This window comes from Pomacea canaliculata, linkage group LG14 (genome assembly GCF_003073045.1).
Source record: "Pomacea canaliculata isolate SZHN2017 linkage group LG14, ASM307304v1, whole genome shotgun sequence".
In the NCBI taxonomy this organism is placed as follows: domain Eukaryota; kingdom Metazoa; phylum Mollusca; class Gastropoda; order Architaenioglossa; family Ampullariidae; genus Pomacea; species Pomacea canaliculata.
This window is the reverse complement of record NC_037603.1, coordinates 12,209,032-12,222,280: the sequence shown is the minus strand read 5'-3', so window position 1 is coordinate 12,222,280 and position 13,249 is coordinate 12,209,032. Positions and strand designations below refer to the sequence as shown.

The window sequence follows — 13,249 nt, the reverse complement described above, 5'->3', positions numbered from 1 at the left end:
AACACTCATCTTTCGAGATGCGGTTACCAGCATCCAGTCAGACGAAGTTTCTAAGGAATACAGCAGCCATACTCCTTTAACACCGACACACACACAATCACACTATTCTAGGACAGAATAAATAAGCAAGAGGAAAGACGATCTTACCCATTTCAATCAAGATCATCTTAATGTTACTGAATATAACGCAGATGAATTCTTGTAAATGTTAAAAACATGACAATAAAAGACTAAGCAGTTTTCTATTATCTCACCACCCCTCTCTCTTTCTCCCACGCACACACACGCCTTATAAATGAGTCTGACTGAGCCCGCTTGCTCCAGGAGTCCTCCCGCCCTCCAGCAAGGTAAAACTTCGCACCGAGGACACAGGCTGGAATGTTTGGTTAGGACTCCCTGTGAAAGCTCGGTAGATCGCACCAACGAAAACCTATCTGCTTGAAGTTTTCTTCCACGCAGACATGAGGGAAGGGGAGGTGAGGCTGACGGGGGAGTGGGTGCTCCTCTACAGAGCAGACAGCAAGAACAGCCTCACATATGATTATCCCTACACGAGCCTGAAGCTTTGTCCAGCTGCTGGGCTGCTGACAGGACAAGAGCAGCCTGCGAAGCGTGGAGACCGGCCAGCCTCTTCATGTGACACTGTTGTTATGGTGTACACAACATGACTACTTACTCATACGATGGTAGTATGAACAAAGCTAAGCTCTGCATGTACATATGGCAGGAAGCTCGTCAGACGAGAGGTGTGGGGGACTGGAAGATCCCTTCCTCCCTCTCCTGTGATTAATGGAAGCAGCGCCACGTCAGCCAATTGTCAACGAAAGAAGTTTCCCCACAGCAGTCAAAATTTTAATTAGTTTACCAACCTTATTGACATGAATGAATATTTAAACTCGGACTGATTTGGAAACTGATCCTATAAGCCTCACACTCAAATGGATGATTAAATGATTATTATTATTAGCCTGGCTTGATTATGGGGTGGGAGCTGGTTTTCCCGGAACACTTGCCAACCGCTCAACAAAAGAATCGCACCCCTTGTTTTGCCACAGACTGCGCCGTGAGTCAGCCGTGATCCAGCGACACACATGACATGTCACACTGTGTCGCCCGCAGGTGATCAGCTTTGATGTCCCCCAGCAATCACAGTGACCAGTAACGAGGTATTAATAGTTCTCTACTAGTCTACATTGATTATTGCGACTGCATGAATGGGAATTAACGAGCCTCGTGATGAAAGTCCGAAGACTATCAACAATCAAAACAAGTTTATGTTTATTTGTTTTGACTTTTTTTTCTTCACGTCATTATTACAGTAAACAACCCAACATTTTTCTTTGCTTTATTATTATGGTAAATAACCACTCTGAATTTTTCCCTACATCTGCTTGTCTCACCTATCCTTTTAATAAATGGGGGCCAGCGATTCCTTTTGGTTTAGAGCGTAAAGGTGACGTACGATGTTTTTAGATCTTCCCACATTTTCTTTGAAAAAAAAAACTTTATAAACAGACAGCTTACCGTGCTCTGGGTTAGACAGCAGCGATGCCGGTGATCCAATCTTTCCTTCGAATAACTCCCGTACTTGACCACAAGAAAAGTTGGGCGATGGGTTTGTGTCACTGAGCGCCGAAAGACGCTGAGAAGCGAAGACGAGAAGCAGACACACAGGTACAATCCTCTGCCAGGCCATTGTGAACCAGACGACAGCTTCTCACACCCGACTCTCACACAAATGGCGACCCCGCCGCGAGCACCAGCACAATCCACAAACACGGGGGTAAAATGTGAAGATGTGAAACAAATAAACAAGACACAGCACCGCCGATGTACTCCTAGCTTTGCCGACTTGCCATCCGGCGTGCGTCAGTCAAGCGGCAGTCATAGCTCGCAGTCCCGCACCCGCGCGTCAGGCGCCACGCCATTGGTTGATTTTGCACTGGTAGCGGCACAGCTACGGCGCTCTGAGAGTGTCATAAACGCGTTATCTAGGTGTAGAGATTCCACCACATTTTTACTCTGAAAGCAATAGTGAGGATAGAAATTAAAGAAAGGAACTGCGATGATGTAGTATCTAAAATCTCTGCTCGCATAACATGCCACCTACTTTTCACCTACCACCTACAGAGGGTGCAGCTCGCATACTAGCAGGAAGACCGGTGGCGAACCGATTTATTCTGCCTGTCGATAGTCAATCAGTTCATCCTCATAGAAACCCTAACAGTTTTCCTAATATAAACTTACAGATATTTGCAGGTACTAGTGCACCATGTGTCGTGACCTGCCCCTGAACCTAATGTTGCATGGAGGTTATCAGGTTACTTCTCTTGCCCAAATCAGTTTCCTGTTTCATTCTCATATCGGGTTGAGTAGAGATGACACTTTCATGACATTTTTTGTGCGACGTGAAATTAATATTCTCGCAAAATATCCCATGGGTAATCTATGAACTTTAACGAGAAACGAACGACTGCGAATCCCTTATCTTGTTAACAGTAAAAGGGAAAGCGGGTCAATAAATAGTGACATGTGACAAAAACACAGCAGAGCACCCAAATTCGAGATGAAAGCTGTCCAACTCGTTGATAAATACAGTTCACTTGATTTACAGAACAGTTTCGACAATTTTGAAACGAAATATGCTGATTTTCAATCTATTTAAATATTATTGAAATAAAAAAACAACAACAATAATAAAATAATAATCACATTTATAGTGAGCGCCTTTCTTCCATCATCAGCTGGACTCAAAGCGATTTGCACAAATGTAGGCGACTAAGTATCTTTCATGGCAGGCATCAGTTGTGGTCTTGAACACAAAACATACAGACATGCAGACACACTGCGCAGCAAACTAATTTTTAAAAAATCGAAGGTATACAGCGCTTCATCCACTATCAAATGCAGGCCCAAATCGCTTCACAACAAAACGAAAATAAACAAACAATAAGAAAGGAGACTAGTAAGAAAACTAAAGAAATGAAAGTTTGTTCCATGCAGTGTAAAAACGGATGCCTAATGAGATGCCCGCCATCAGCACAGATGCGGTCTTGTCATCATTGAATGTGTTATTCAATAAAGCATGATGTTCTACTTCATAAAGTAGCTGAAGGTCTTTGAGGTTTGTGTGGAAACTGAAATCCCAGTATTTGATGCAGCGGTCCAACCATCACTTCATCCACACAACCCTCGTTCCAGCATCCCGCTAACGGTCATTATAAGACAGGCTTTGTGGACATGAACAGTCAGACCTGCCTTTACCGCCAACGAATCCAGCACTACATCGAAATTTGTTGGAACGATGGCAGAAAAGGATTAGAATATGAAACGATACTTTATTTAATGAAAGTGGTTAGAAATCCCATTTCTGCTAGTTTAGCGAAAGAATGTATTTCTCGCATTAACAGCGTTAATAAATTTCTCCTGTCTTTTAACATTTATTTAATAATATATTTATTCCATCATTTTTTTTTTAATTTGAAAGTCTCTGCTGTCGTCATGTTATGCACTTCCCATTGCGACCTTTAGTAACACGAAGAATGCCAAGGATGTGAAGAATGCCAAAAATAACAACAAAAACAACAACAACAAAGATTTTTTCATCGTGCAGCATTGAAGTCTGTTTCAGAGATGATCATGTCAGCCACCTTCCGAGAGTGAAGTTAATTCAATTATAACTATAAAATATTAATGAGGAAATTGTTTATTAGCCAATTGTTAAGTAACAAACCCATAATGAAATCGTCAATAAAGTAAATTACCAATAAGAAAATAAGTCATTCAATAATTTATTTCATTTATCAATTTCAACCTTATTTATATTAACTATATATTAATTAACTGACTATTATTATAACTACTTATTATAATACTTGAAATGCAGGGTCGGTTGATAATAAAACATCTAGACAGAGATTCCAAATTTTCCCATGAAGCGCATTTTGTGGAGTGTTCTCTCCTCTGTATATAAAAATAAGTTTATGGGTGCATTTTGATGCAGTTTATTCATCCGTGACTGCTATTGTTATAGTCATGGGAGAAAACATTAATCGAAATGTTCTCAGCTTTATTGTATCGAGAGACAGTGAGAGAACAGTCGAGGGATTACAACATTTAATGTACAAGAAGTTTTTTTTTGAATTTTTATCTCTCTCGCACTTTAAGCCATTATTTTCCATTTAAAAGCATGAAACTGTCAACGGGAAGTCTTTGACTTCAGAGTATTGTTCAGAAGCGGGCAACGACTGCAGCACAAAAGAAGATCCCGGGAGACGAAAAATTTGCATGGGTGTGCTTGCACGAGAGCGGGTGTGTCTGTGCGAGACCGGGTATGTTTGTCAGAGAGGGGGTGTGTTTGCGAGAGAGCGGGTGTGACTGTGAGAGACCGGGTGTGTTTGCGAGAGAGCGAGTGTGACTGCGAGAGCGGGTGTGTTGTAAGAGAACGGGTGTGTGCAAGTGCGCGTGGTTGGCAGAGATGAGCTTCAGTCTGCTTAATGTTTGATTATCAAGAATGAGAAGTGAGCTGTATCCGAAACAACGTGAGACGCCATCTTGGTAGCTGGCGCCGCGTGGGGGAAGCACTATATATAACTTGACAACATGTCAGGCATGTTATCTTAATAGACCTGAGGCATTTACCAAAAGTTCAGTAAACACCCGATCAAAGTTTCTTTCATTTGGTGAGGTTAAAATAACGTTTTTAAAAATATGTCAACGAAAACCTCAATACAGATGACCTGGCTATTGCAAATTCTTCAAAAAACTTTTGTGAAAACAATAGTCGGGCAATGATTGTCTTAATATTGCACATTGTCTGGGTAGTTTGGCTGCAAGAAACGGTGATATCAGCTCACGATACCAAGCTAGGTGCATGTGAACTGTGTGCCTGAACAAACAGCGGGACGGTTCGTTTTTCGTGTAATGTGTGAAACTAAGAAGCTCTTTCTCTCTCCTCGCTCACACACACAGATACACACACACAGTTCCCTAAAGTAACTTTTCCCTCCGTTTGCACCCTCCCCAGCTTTTATAGGATTCAGACACGCTCGAGTCACCGTACAGCTCGGCGACGGCGCTACACGTTGAGCACGAGATGAATGCTGGGATGTGGCAAGCCATCACCTCACCCTTCCTGGCAGGCCGGACACCAGGAAATATGCTCCGTGAGGTGCAATAGGCCTGGAGCACACCATTCTGCCAAATTGAGCATCGTGTGGACAGTAACCTACACACGTTTTGGGACTTTGAGATTAGTGAGTGTAGTCGTCGTCGTCATTCTCATCATCTGCAGCAGCCGTCCATCATCCATTTGCTTTGAAGATTAATGCTTTGATAAATATCTTGCAGTTCTCAAAGTTTGACAAAAAGAAGATAGCTTAGTGCGTTCGGACTAAGTAGTGAAGTAAATCTTGTGTGAAGAATGTCGTGATGTGTGTGTGTGAGACATCCACAGTCTCTCAACTCTTGGAAGGAATATTTCTACCGTTTGACAGTCGGACCGCCCTCAAGATGTTACGGGTGACTCCGGATGGAAAAATACTTATTGCTACATAATATATATACTATGTAAAATGCATCGTAATTTGAGAGGTACTGATGAAAGAGAGAAAGAGAGAGAGAGAGAGCAGGGAAGACAGAAGAGCGTAGGCTGTACTCACTAATCTATCGTTCTCATTGCTGAGCATGAGCTGTCAACTTGTCAACCTAAATACCATTTGCTTCACTGTTTTTGCCACATCGGCGCCTCGGGTGAATAACCTTGCCTTAGATGAAGCGACAGATTGACAGTTGACAATAAAATCATAGTTGGAAGAGCTACAGAAATTAACTCATGCGAAGAATATCTATAATAGCTGTTCACATAAGAACTTTAAAGCATGTTTCAATAGTTCACATAGTACATGAACACAACATATGTAAACAACAGAAAGCAATAACACTTGTGGGTTGAGTGATAAGTTTTTGATAGCTTGAAGTAAATAAGTTGATCAGAAAATCAGCTCTGCATATCAGTTTATTGAAGAGGAACTAAAAATTAAAAAGCATCAAAGGGCGTGGCGGATGTGAGAGTGCTGCAAAGTCTCTCTTTATGACATGGGTGGGTCGCCGTCCTTGCTGGGGCCCAACGACAGGGGTGCGGTCACGTGACCACCCACTCCCACTCCCACCACCGTTATCTTTGACATCGTCAGTCCGCCGGCCGCCATGTGACCAAGGTGTCGGCGTTATCTCCCCGGACGACGATGTAAAGGCATTCCTCGCATTCCATCATCCTTCTCGGGGTGACAGACCGAGCCAAGCGGCCATTGCTGTCACGGCCTCCGCACACCAGCGTCATCTCCCAGAATATAGATATCTGTATACACACAATGTTTATATATAGGGTTAGATAAAATACACTAATAACACTGTCCGCACATCATGTCTGCTTCACAGGTATATTGTGTCTGTTATAACGATTATTCACTTTCATTATCATCGCTGATGTCTTAATCATGAGGTCAGGTGGTTGACAAGGACTTTGTTTATTCCGCAATGCGATGGTGCGAAGCTTGTGGAGGTGGTCAGGCGTGGTGTTGGGTTATAAATGGAGGAGGATATTTGATGAGACACCTGTGATTCATCGCGAGATCTTGCCAGGCCCTTCTGCTCCCGTTATGTCCGTTAAGACATCAATCTTGTGTCGGAAGGCCTAATAATCGGGAGTTTACATGCCGACAAGGGGCACTCACGACACCCGAGTTTTGTTCTTTCTCTCTAACACATACACATACACACCCATACACGGTCTCTCTCTCTAACACACACACATACACGGTCTCTCTCTCGTACACTGCACCTCACACTCTGTACACGTGTACAATACAGCTGATCATCGACAAGGCCTGAACACACGGATCTCTGTCCTGCAGACAGCTGTGATTCTGCGCTTTTCACTGATACACTAGCATGACTAATTAATAAGAGATAGCTGACACTGTCATGCTGACGACCTCCCCCTGTTGATAACAAATATTAGATACCGAGCAACATACATATACAATAGTATCTACCTCGCAACTTACATACATAATCCACATAAACGCTCAGATGACAGGCATCATGACTATCACGATGACAGTTGTGAAAGACAATTACGGACAAAACAGCAGACATGATCATGGAGGTATACTAGATGTACCCATGAAAAGGTCGAGATGCACGATGTGTTATATGTCAGCAACATTTGTATTGCATTTCTCTCCTACACAACTCGTGTTCCTTTCGCTGGAGTCAGCGCCACCGGTTCGTTTCTCGTGTAATGTGTGAAACTAAGAAGCTTTTTCTCTCTCCTCGCTCACACACACAGGGACACCAAGAGCCAGCACGGGGCACCAGGGTAGACGATGTCTCCGGGGTCCTAGTACTTTTAATCATCAATTATTTCTCCAGTAGATAATAACATGCTTACCATTCGATTGTCACTATCTAAATTTCATTCAGTACTGTAATATAGACTGTAAACATTAGGACACGTGCACTAGGACCTACATCACTACTACAACACTAGTTGTTTACACGTGAGTGGTTAATAAATGAGAAAAAATAACGATAAATGACCAAACCTGTAGTACTCCACTCCAAAAAAATCCCCAGGTAGAATGTTACGCCAACCTTTCTTTAAAAGACAAAGAAAAGAACGAAAAACTTATGGGTACACCCCTAATTGTCCCCTCCTTCTCCTCAGGCACACACACACACTTCACTAAAGTAACTTTTCCCTCCGCCTGCACCCTCCCCAGCTTCTATAGGATTCAGACACGCTCGAGTCACCGTACAGCTCGGCGACGGCGCTACACGTTGAGCATGAGATGAATGCTGGGATGAGGGAAGCCATCACCTCGCCCTTCCTGGCAGGCCGGACACCAGGAAATTTGCTCTGTGAGGTGTAATAAGCCCTGGTGCACACCATTCTGCCAAATTGTGCATCGTGTGGACAGTAACCTACACACGTTTGGGGTTTGAGATTAGTGAATGTAGTCATCGTCGTCATTATCATCATCATCGGCAGCAGCCGTCCATCATCCATTTGCTTTGAAGATTAATGCTTTGATAAATATCATGAAGTTCTCAAAGTTTCACAAAAAGAAGATAGGTTAGTGCGTCCGGACTAAGTAGTGAAGTAAATCTTGTATGAAGAATGTCTGTATGTGAGACATCCACACTCTGCCAACTCTTCAGCAACTTTGGCAGGAATATCTCTGCCGGAGTGAGTGCAGCAGACTTCAGAGGGCGTTTTAATATCATTTAAGACACTAGACTGGCAGTAGCTGAGGTCCTGTGTACAGCTTCATGAGAAGTAAACCAGAAGTAAGAGTGGAAGTACTTGAACAAAGTGTCAATGGGTTTAATCAAACATCTCTAGGACATCACAAAGTCTGCCATGAAGAGGGAGCCACAGGTCCCATGTGCTGTCAACATTTAAGAGTGAATTAAGAACTGTTTATGATACACAAGAAGACCTATAAGTACTGATGTAATGCTTCAAACAGAAATGTCAATTAGCTTTGACAGAAGAAAAAAAATTCCTTATAAGTTAGTTTTTGTACAGCCTAAGACCATCTCTGATCAGGAACTGCATCACAAATAATTGATCATGCTGCATGCAGCTGGAATCATGAGAATGTTGTGAAATTGGAGTTAAACTTTCAAGATGCTTCTTGTTTAATTAAAACTGAGCTTGAACACTTAAAAAATGATCAGGCTGCACAAACTCAGCATTAAAACTGTAAGCTTGAGAATATTGTTATAAATGTTGTTGAGTACAACTCTCAAGAGTCTGCTTCTTCAATTAAAACTGAGCAACATTGTCTTCATCCAGTAAAGACAGAATTGCCATGAGGGAACAAGCTTTGCCACACTATAAAGACTGACACAGAAACGTACAGTGAACACAAGAAAGCTTGGAACTTAACAGGTAGACAGAAAAATGAAATTCCTAGAGTACAACAATGAATATATTTCATCATCATTACCCGAATATCAAGATATCAGAACATCAATAGTGATACTAAATCCAATTAATAATGTAGTCTGTGTGGGGTTTGTATTATTTTCAGTTTCTCGTGAATCGGTTAGTAATGAGGCCAACCGTTCTTTGGGAGACGCCTGCACACACACAGACAGACCACGCACACACACACAGACCACGCACACACATATTCTGAAAGGCACGTGTTGCATAAAAACAAAGAGCAAGACACACTTGCAATGTAGGTGTGACATTGCGCCCTCGATTTGTAATTACTGCAAGTCTCCTTGTATGTCATCGACGATCGCCAGGATGTCAGTAAATCGAAATCTTAATCGTCGATAGAGGGCTAAATCATCCCATGAATCGATGGAATTAGTTTGATTATGAAATATTCTGTTTTTTGCGAAGATTTCTCTCCACTTCATACAGCATCCAGTATTTCTGGCAAAAACAAGGTCCTCCACAATATCTTCAGTTCTGGTGCACGGCAAATCGTCGTGGTCGATGGAAAAAAGGTGCTTTGGCAGTTCGTATAGGTCACTACTGTCAATCGCATTTATTTTTGCTTCGTATACGACACTGATTGTTGTGGGACAGACGAAGTTATTCTCTTGTCAATAATGTCGAGTTATTAGCGCGAATGCCGAGAGCTCTCAATACTTCCGACAATGGCATGGAGACTTTTTAGTTCTACACACAACTCACGGCCATTTTAAATTGTGTACCACGTGATACGCATCGTCGCGAATCTCTATACAAATCTCTACACAAGGGCGGTAACTCTAGTGAACAGAAAATACGGAGTTGCTGTTCTTAGTGATTTTTAAACTTCAAACTTCTAGCGACATGGTTTCATGGTGTGACTACACTTCTACGTCCACAAGTTCTACCTACACGGTATGTCTCATTCCTCTTCTGAGCACGGACATATATGATTTATTTATTTTACTTTCTTGTTTCTGTTCTGAGAGGTTAAATGCTTGATTTTCAGCAGTTTGTCCTAAACTCTATAGATCTCTAAAGATGGCGACGGTTTTTATTCAATATAGCCAGTTCCACATAATTTTAGATAAAAATACTGAATTTCCTACTGAGTTACAAAATAATATATACGTGTTTCAAAAAAGCCGCAGCAGTAAAGTTTTCTTCTTTCATTTTAACAGAGAGCGGGTAAGTGAAATCCCCTTGCTTTTAAATGTTTGCTTTAATTTCCATGACAACTGAATCATTACAATTGTCATGTTTCAGGTCTGATAAGATTACAACAGACTTCAGAAGGTCTCCTATTGTCACTGGAAACAATAGAGTTGATGAAGCTGAGGTCTTGAGCTTCATGGAAAGTTAGTCAACAGTAAGAGTAAAAGTACCTTTACCCAAAAGACAATAAATATAATCAGTAATTCTTGGAGAGCACGAAGAGATGTTTGCTATAAAGAGCGAGATGCAGGTCCCATGTACACTCATAAAGACTGAAACGAAATATATGGCTGAGGCACAAGAAAACTTCAGCAATAATGTAATACCTAAAGCAGAAAGTTCATTTTGCTCTGATTATAATGAGACAAAATGTTTACAGAATGATTTTATGGAGCATGACAGTATCTTTGGCCAAGAACTCCATAATATAAAAATTGATCCAGCTGCACAGACAAATTGGAGGTGTGAGAATGTTCAGAAAGTGGAGATGAATTGTCAAGATTCCACTTCTTTCATTAAAATTGAACAGCAGCACACTCACATTGTGAAGATAGAATGTCCACATATGACTGAGTATAATCATATAGTAAAGACTGAGAGATCATGGCCTGGTCAGGATGCAATTTCTCAACTTGATAGTGATAATGAATTTTATTGGAACTGCCAAGGCGATACTTATGAAGTGAAGACACAGTATGCAAAAGGACCAGTCACTTCTGAGATCAAGCATGAAGATCACTCTGGTCGAGGCGTTGGTTCTGCAGTAGAGTCAGAGCAGACAAAATCACACACTCAGTCCACAATAATGGAGCACTTGAAGGCACAGAGTGTATCACAGCAGGTGGAGTGGAGTTGCAGAAAAAATGAAGATATATCAGCATGCATATCATCACCTGAACTTCAAGATGTGGATTTTGCTGGATGTAAAAATACACAGGTGACGGATATTGTGACTGAAAGTCCTCAGCATGAGAGAAATGTAAATTTGACAGAAGCTAGCATCAGTACTGAGTCAGAAAAACACCACTCTAGGGATATTGAATCTGATAAGTGCAAAGAGTGTATGTCTTCATTCCATTTTTCATCCTTGCACAAAAAACACATGTCACACCACACTGGTAAAACTCAAAAGTGCAGAGTATGTAAAGCCACCTTCAAAACATCATCCAGTTTGAAAAGTGATATGCTGGTTCACAGTAACAAGAAATCTCACCAGTGCAATGTGTGTAAAACTGCATTTAAAAGATTATCAGAATTTAAAAGTCATATGGCGGTTCACAGTGATCAGGAGCCTCATAAGTGCAGTGTGTGTAAAGCTGCATTTAAAAGATTATCACATTTGAAAAGTCATCAGCTGGTTCACAGTGATCAGAAGCCTCATAAGTGCAGTGTGTGTAAAGCTGCATTTAAAAGATTATTTGAGTTGAAAAGTCATATGCTGGTTCACAGTGATCAGAAGCCTCATAAGTGCAGTGTGTGTAAAGCTGCATTTAAAAGATTATTTGAGTTGAAAAGTCATATGCTGGTTCACAGTGATCAGAAGCCTAAAAAGTGCAGTGTGTGTAAAGCTGCATTTAAAAGATTATTTGAGTTGAAAAGTCATATGCTGGTTCACAGTGATCAGAAGCCTCATAAGTGCTGTGTGTGTAAAGCTGCATTTAAAAGATTATTTGATTTGAAAAGTCATATGCTGGTTCACAGTGATCAGAAGCCTCAAAAGTGCAGTGTGTGTAAAGCTGCATTTAAAAGATTATTTGATTTGAAAAGTCATATGCTGGTTCACAGTGATCAGAAGCCTCATAAGTGCAGTGTGTGTAAAGCTGCATTTAAAAGATTATCACATTTGAAAAGTCATATGCTGGTTCACAGTGATCAGAAGCCTCAAAAGTGCAGTGTGTGTAAAGCTGCATTTAAAAGATTATCACATTTGAAAAGTCATATGCTGGTTCACAGTGATCAGAAGCCTCAAAAGTGCAGTGTGTGTAAAGCTGCATTTAAAAGATTATTTGATTTGAAAAGTCATATGCTGGTTCACAGTGATCAGAAGCCTCATAAGTGCAGTGTGTGTAAAGCTGCATTTAAAAGATTATCACATTTGAAAAGTCATATGCTGGTTCACAATGATCAGAAGCCTCATAAGTGCAGTGTGTGTAAAGCTGCATTTAAAAGATTTTCAGAATTGAAAAATCATATGCTGGTTCACAGTGATCAGAAGCCTCAAGAGTGCATGTAAAAGATCATACACTTTGAAAGGACTTATGCAGGTTTTCAGGGAGGAGAAGCTCACCAGTGCAGAGTTTGTAAAGCTGTATTTGAAACATTATCCTATTTGAAACAACATAGGCAAATCCACAGAAACAAGAAACCTTACCAATGCAGCATATGTAATGCTGCCTTAAAAAAATCCGATGGTTTCAAACAGCACATGCAGGTTCACAGTGATAAGCCTCACAATTGCAGTGTGTGTAACATTGCCTTCAAAAGTTTGTTTCATTTGAAACAGTATATGCAGGTCCACAGAAATAACAAATCTTACCTTTGAAGTGTGTGTTAATCTGCTTTTAGCTTCTTTAATTGGTTTGAAAAGACACAATCTAATTCATAATTATGTTGAATCTTACCAGTGCAACGTATGTACAGCTTTTTTAGACCTTTTTCTACTTTCAAAAGACACAAGGTGAGTCACAATGATTCGAAACCTCACCAGGTGTGATGTGTCTAAAGTTGCTTTCAAGTCCTCTTAGAAAATGCAGATGCAAATCTACAGTGATGTGTCAAGTGCGTTGTGTGTAAAGCTGCTTTTAGGTGTGCATCTACTTTAAAAACACAGATGATGACCTATGATGGTGTTTTCTGTTATCCGTGCATACTAGGTAAAGCTGCTTTGAAGTTCTTATCAAGTCATCATCCTTGCAAAATTTGAAAAGCTGAATTTAGATGATCTATTTTGAAAACAAGAAGGCTGATCCCTAGAGGTGTTAACCTTCCTAGTGCCATATTTGTAATGCTGGGATTAGGTCATGCAATGTCAAACAA

The 13,249-nt window shown here is 41.0% G+C and overlaps 2 protein-coding genes across 2 annotated transcripts in view; one reads left to right on the top strand and one right to left on the bottom strand.

The window, feature by feature from the left end:
* Window positions 1-1,696, bottom strand: part of LOC112555620 (glypican-5-like) — a 76,014-nt gene extending 74,318 nt beyond the window's left edge. The window contains exon 1 of the mRNA XM_025224050.1: window positions 1,525-1,696. Coding sequence (XP_025079835.1) covers window positions 1,525-1,696 — 172 coding nt within the window. The remainder of the gene's footprint in view (window positions 1-1,524) is intronic.
* An 8,112-nt stretch (window positions 1,697-9,808) lies between these two features.
* Window positions 9,809-12,546, top strand: LOC112555619. The gene is made up of 3 exons (XM_025224049.1): window positions 9,809-9,913; window positions 10,265-11,435; window positions 12,478-12,546. The coding sequence occupies exons 2-3, from the start codon at window positions 10,437-10,439 to the stop codon at window positions 12,544-12,546; spliced, it is 1,068 nt and encodes a 355-aa protein (XP_025079834.1). The 5' UTR covers window positions 9,809-9,913; window positions 10,265-10,436.
* The last annotated feature ends 703 nt before the right edge of the window (window positions 12,547-13,249 follow it).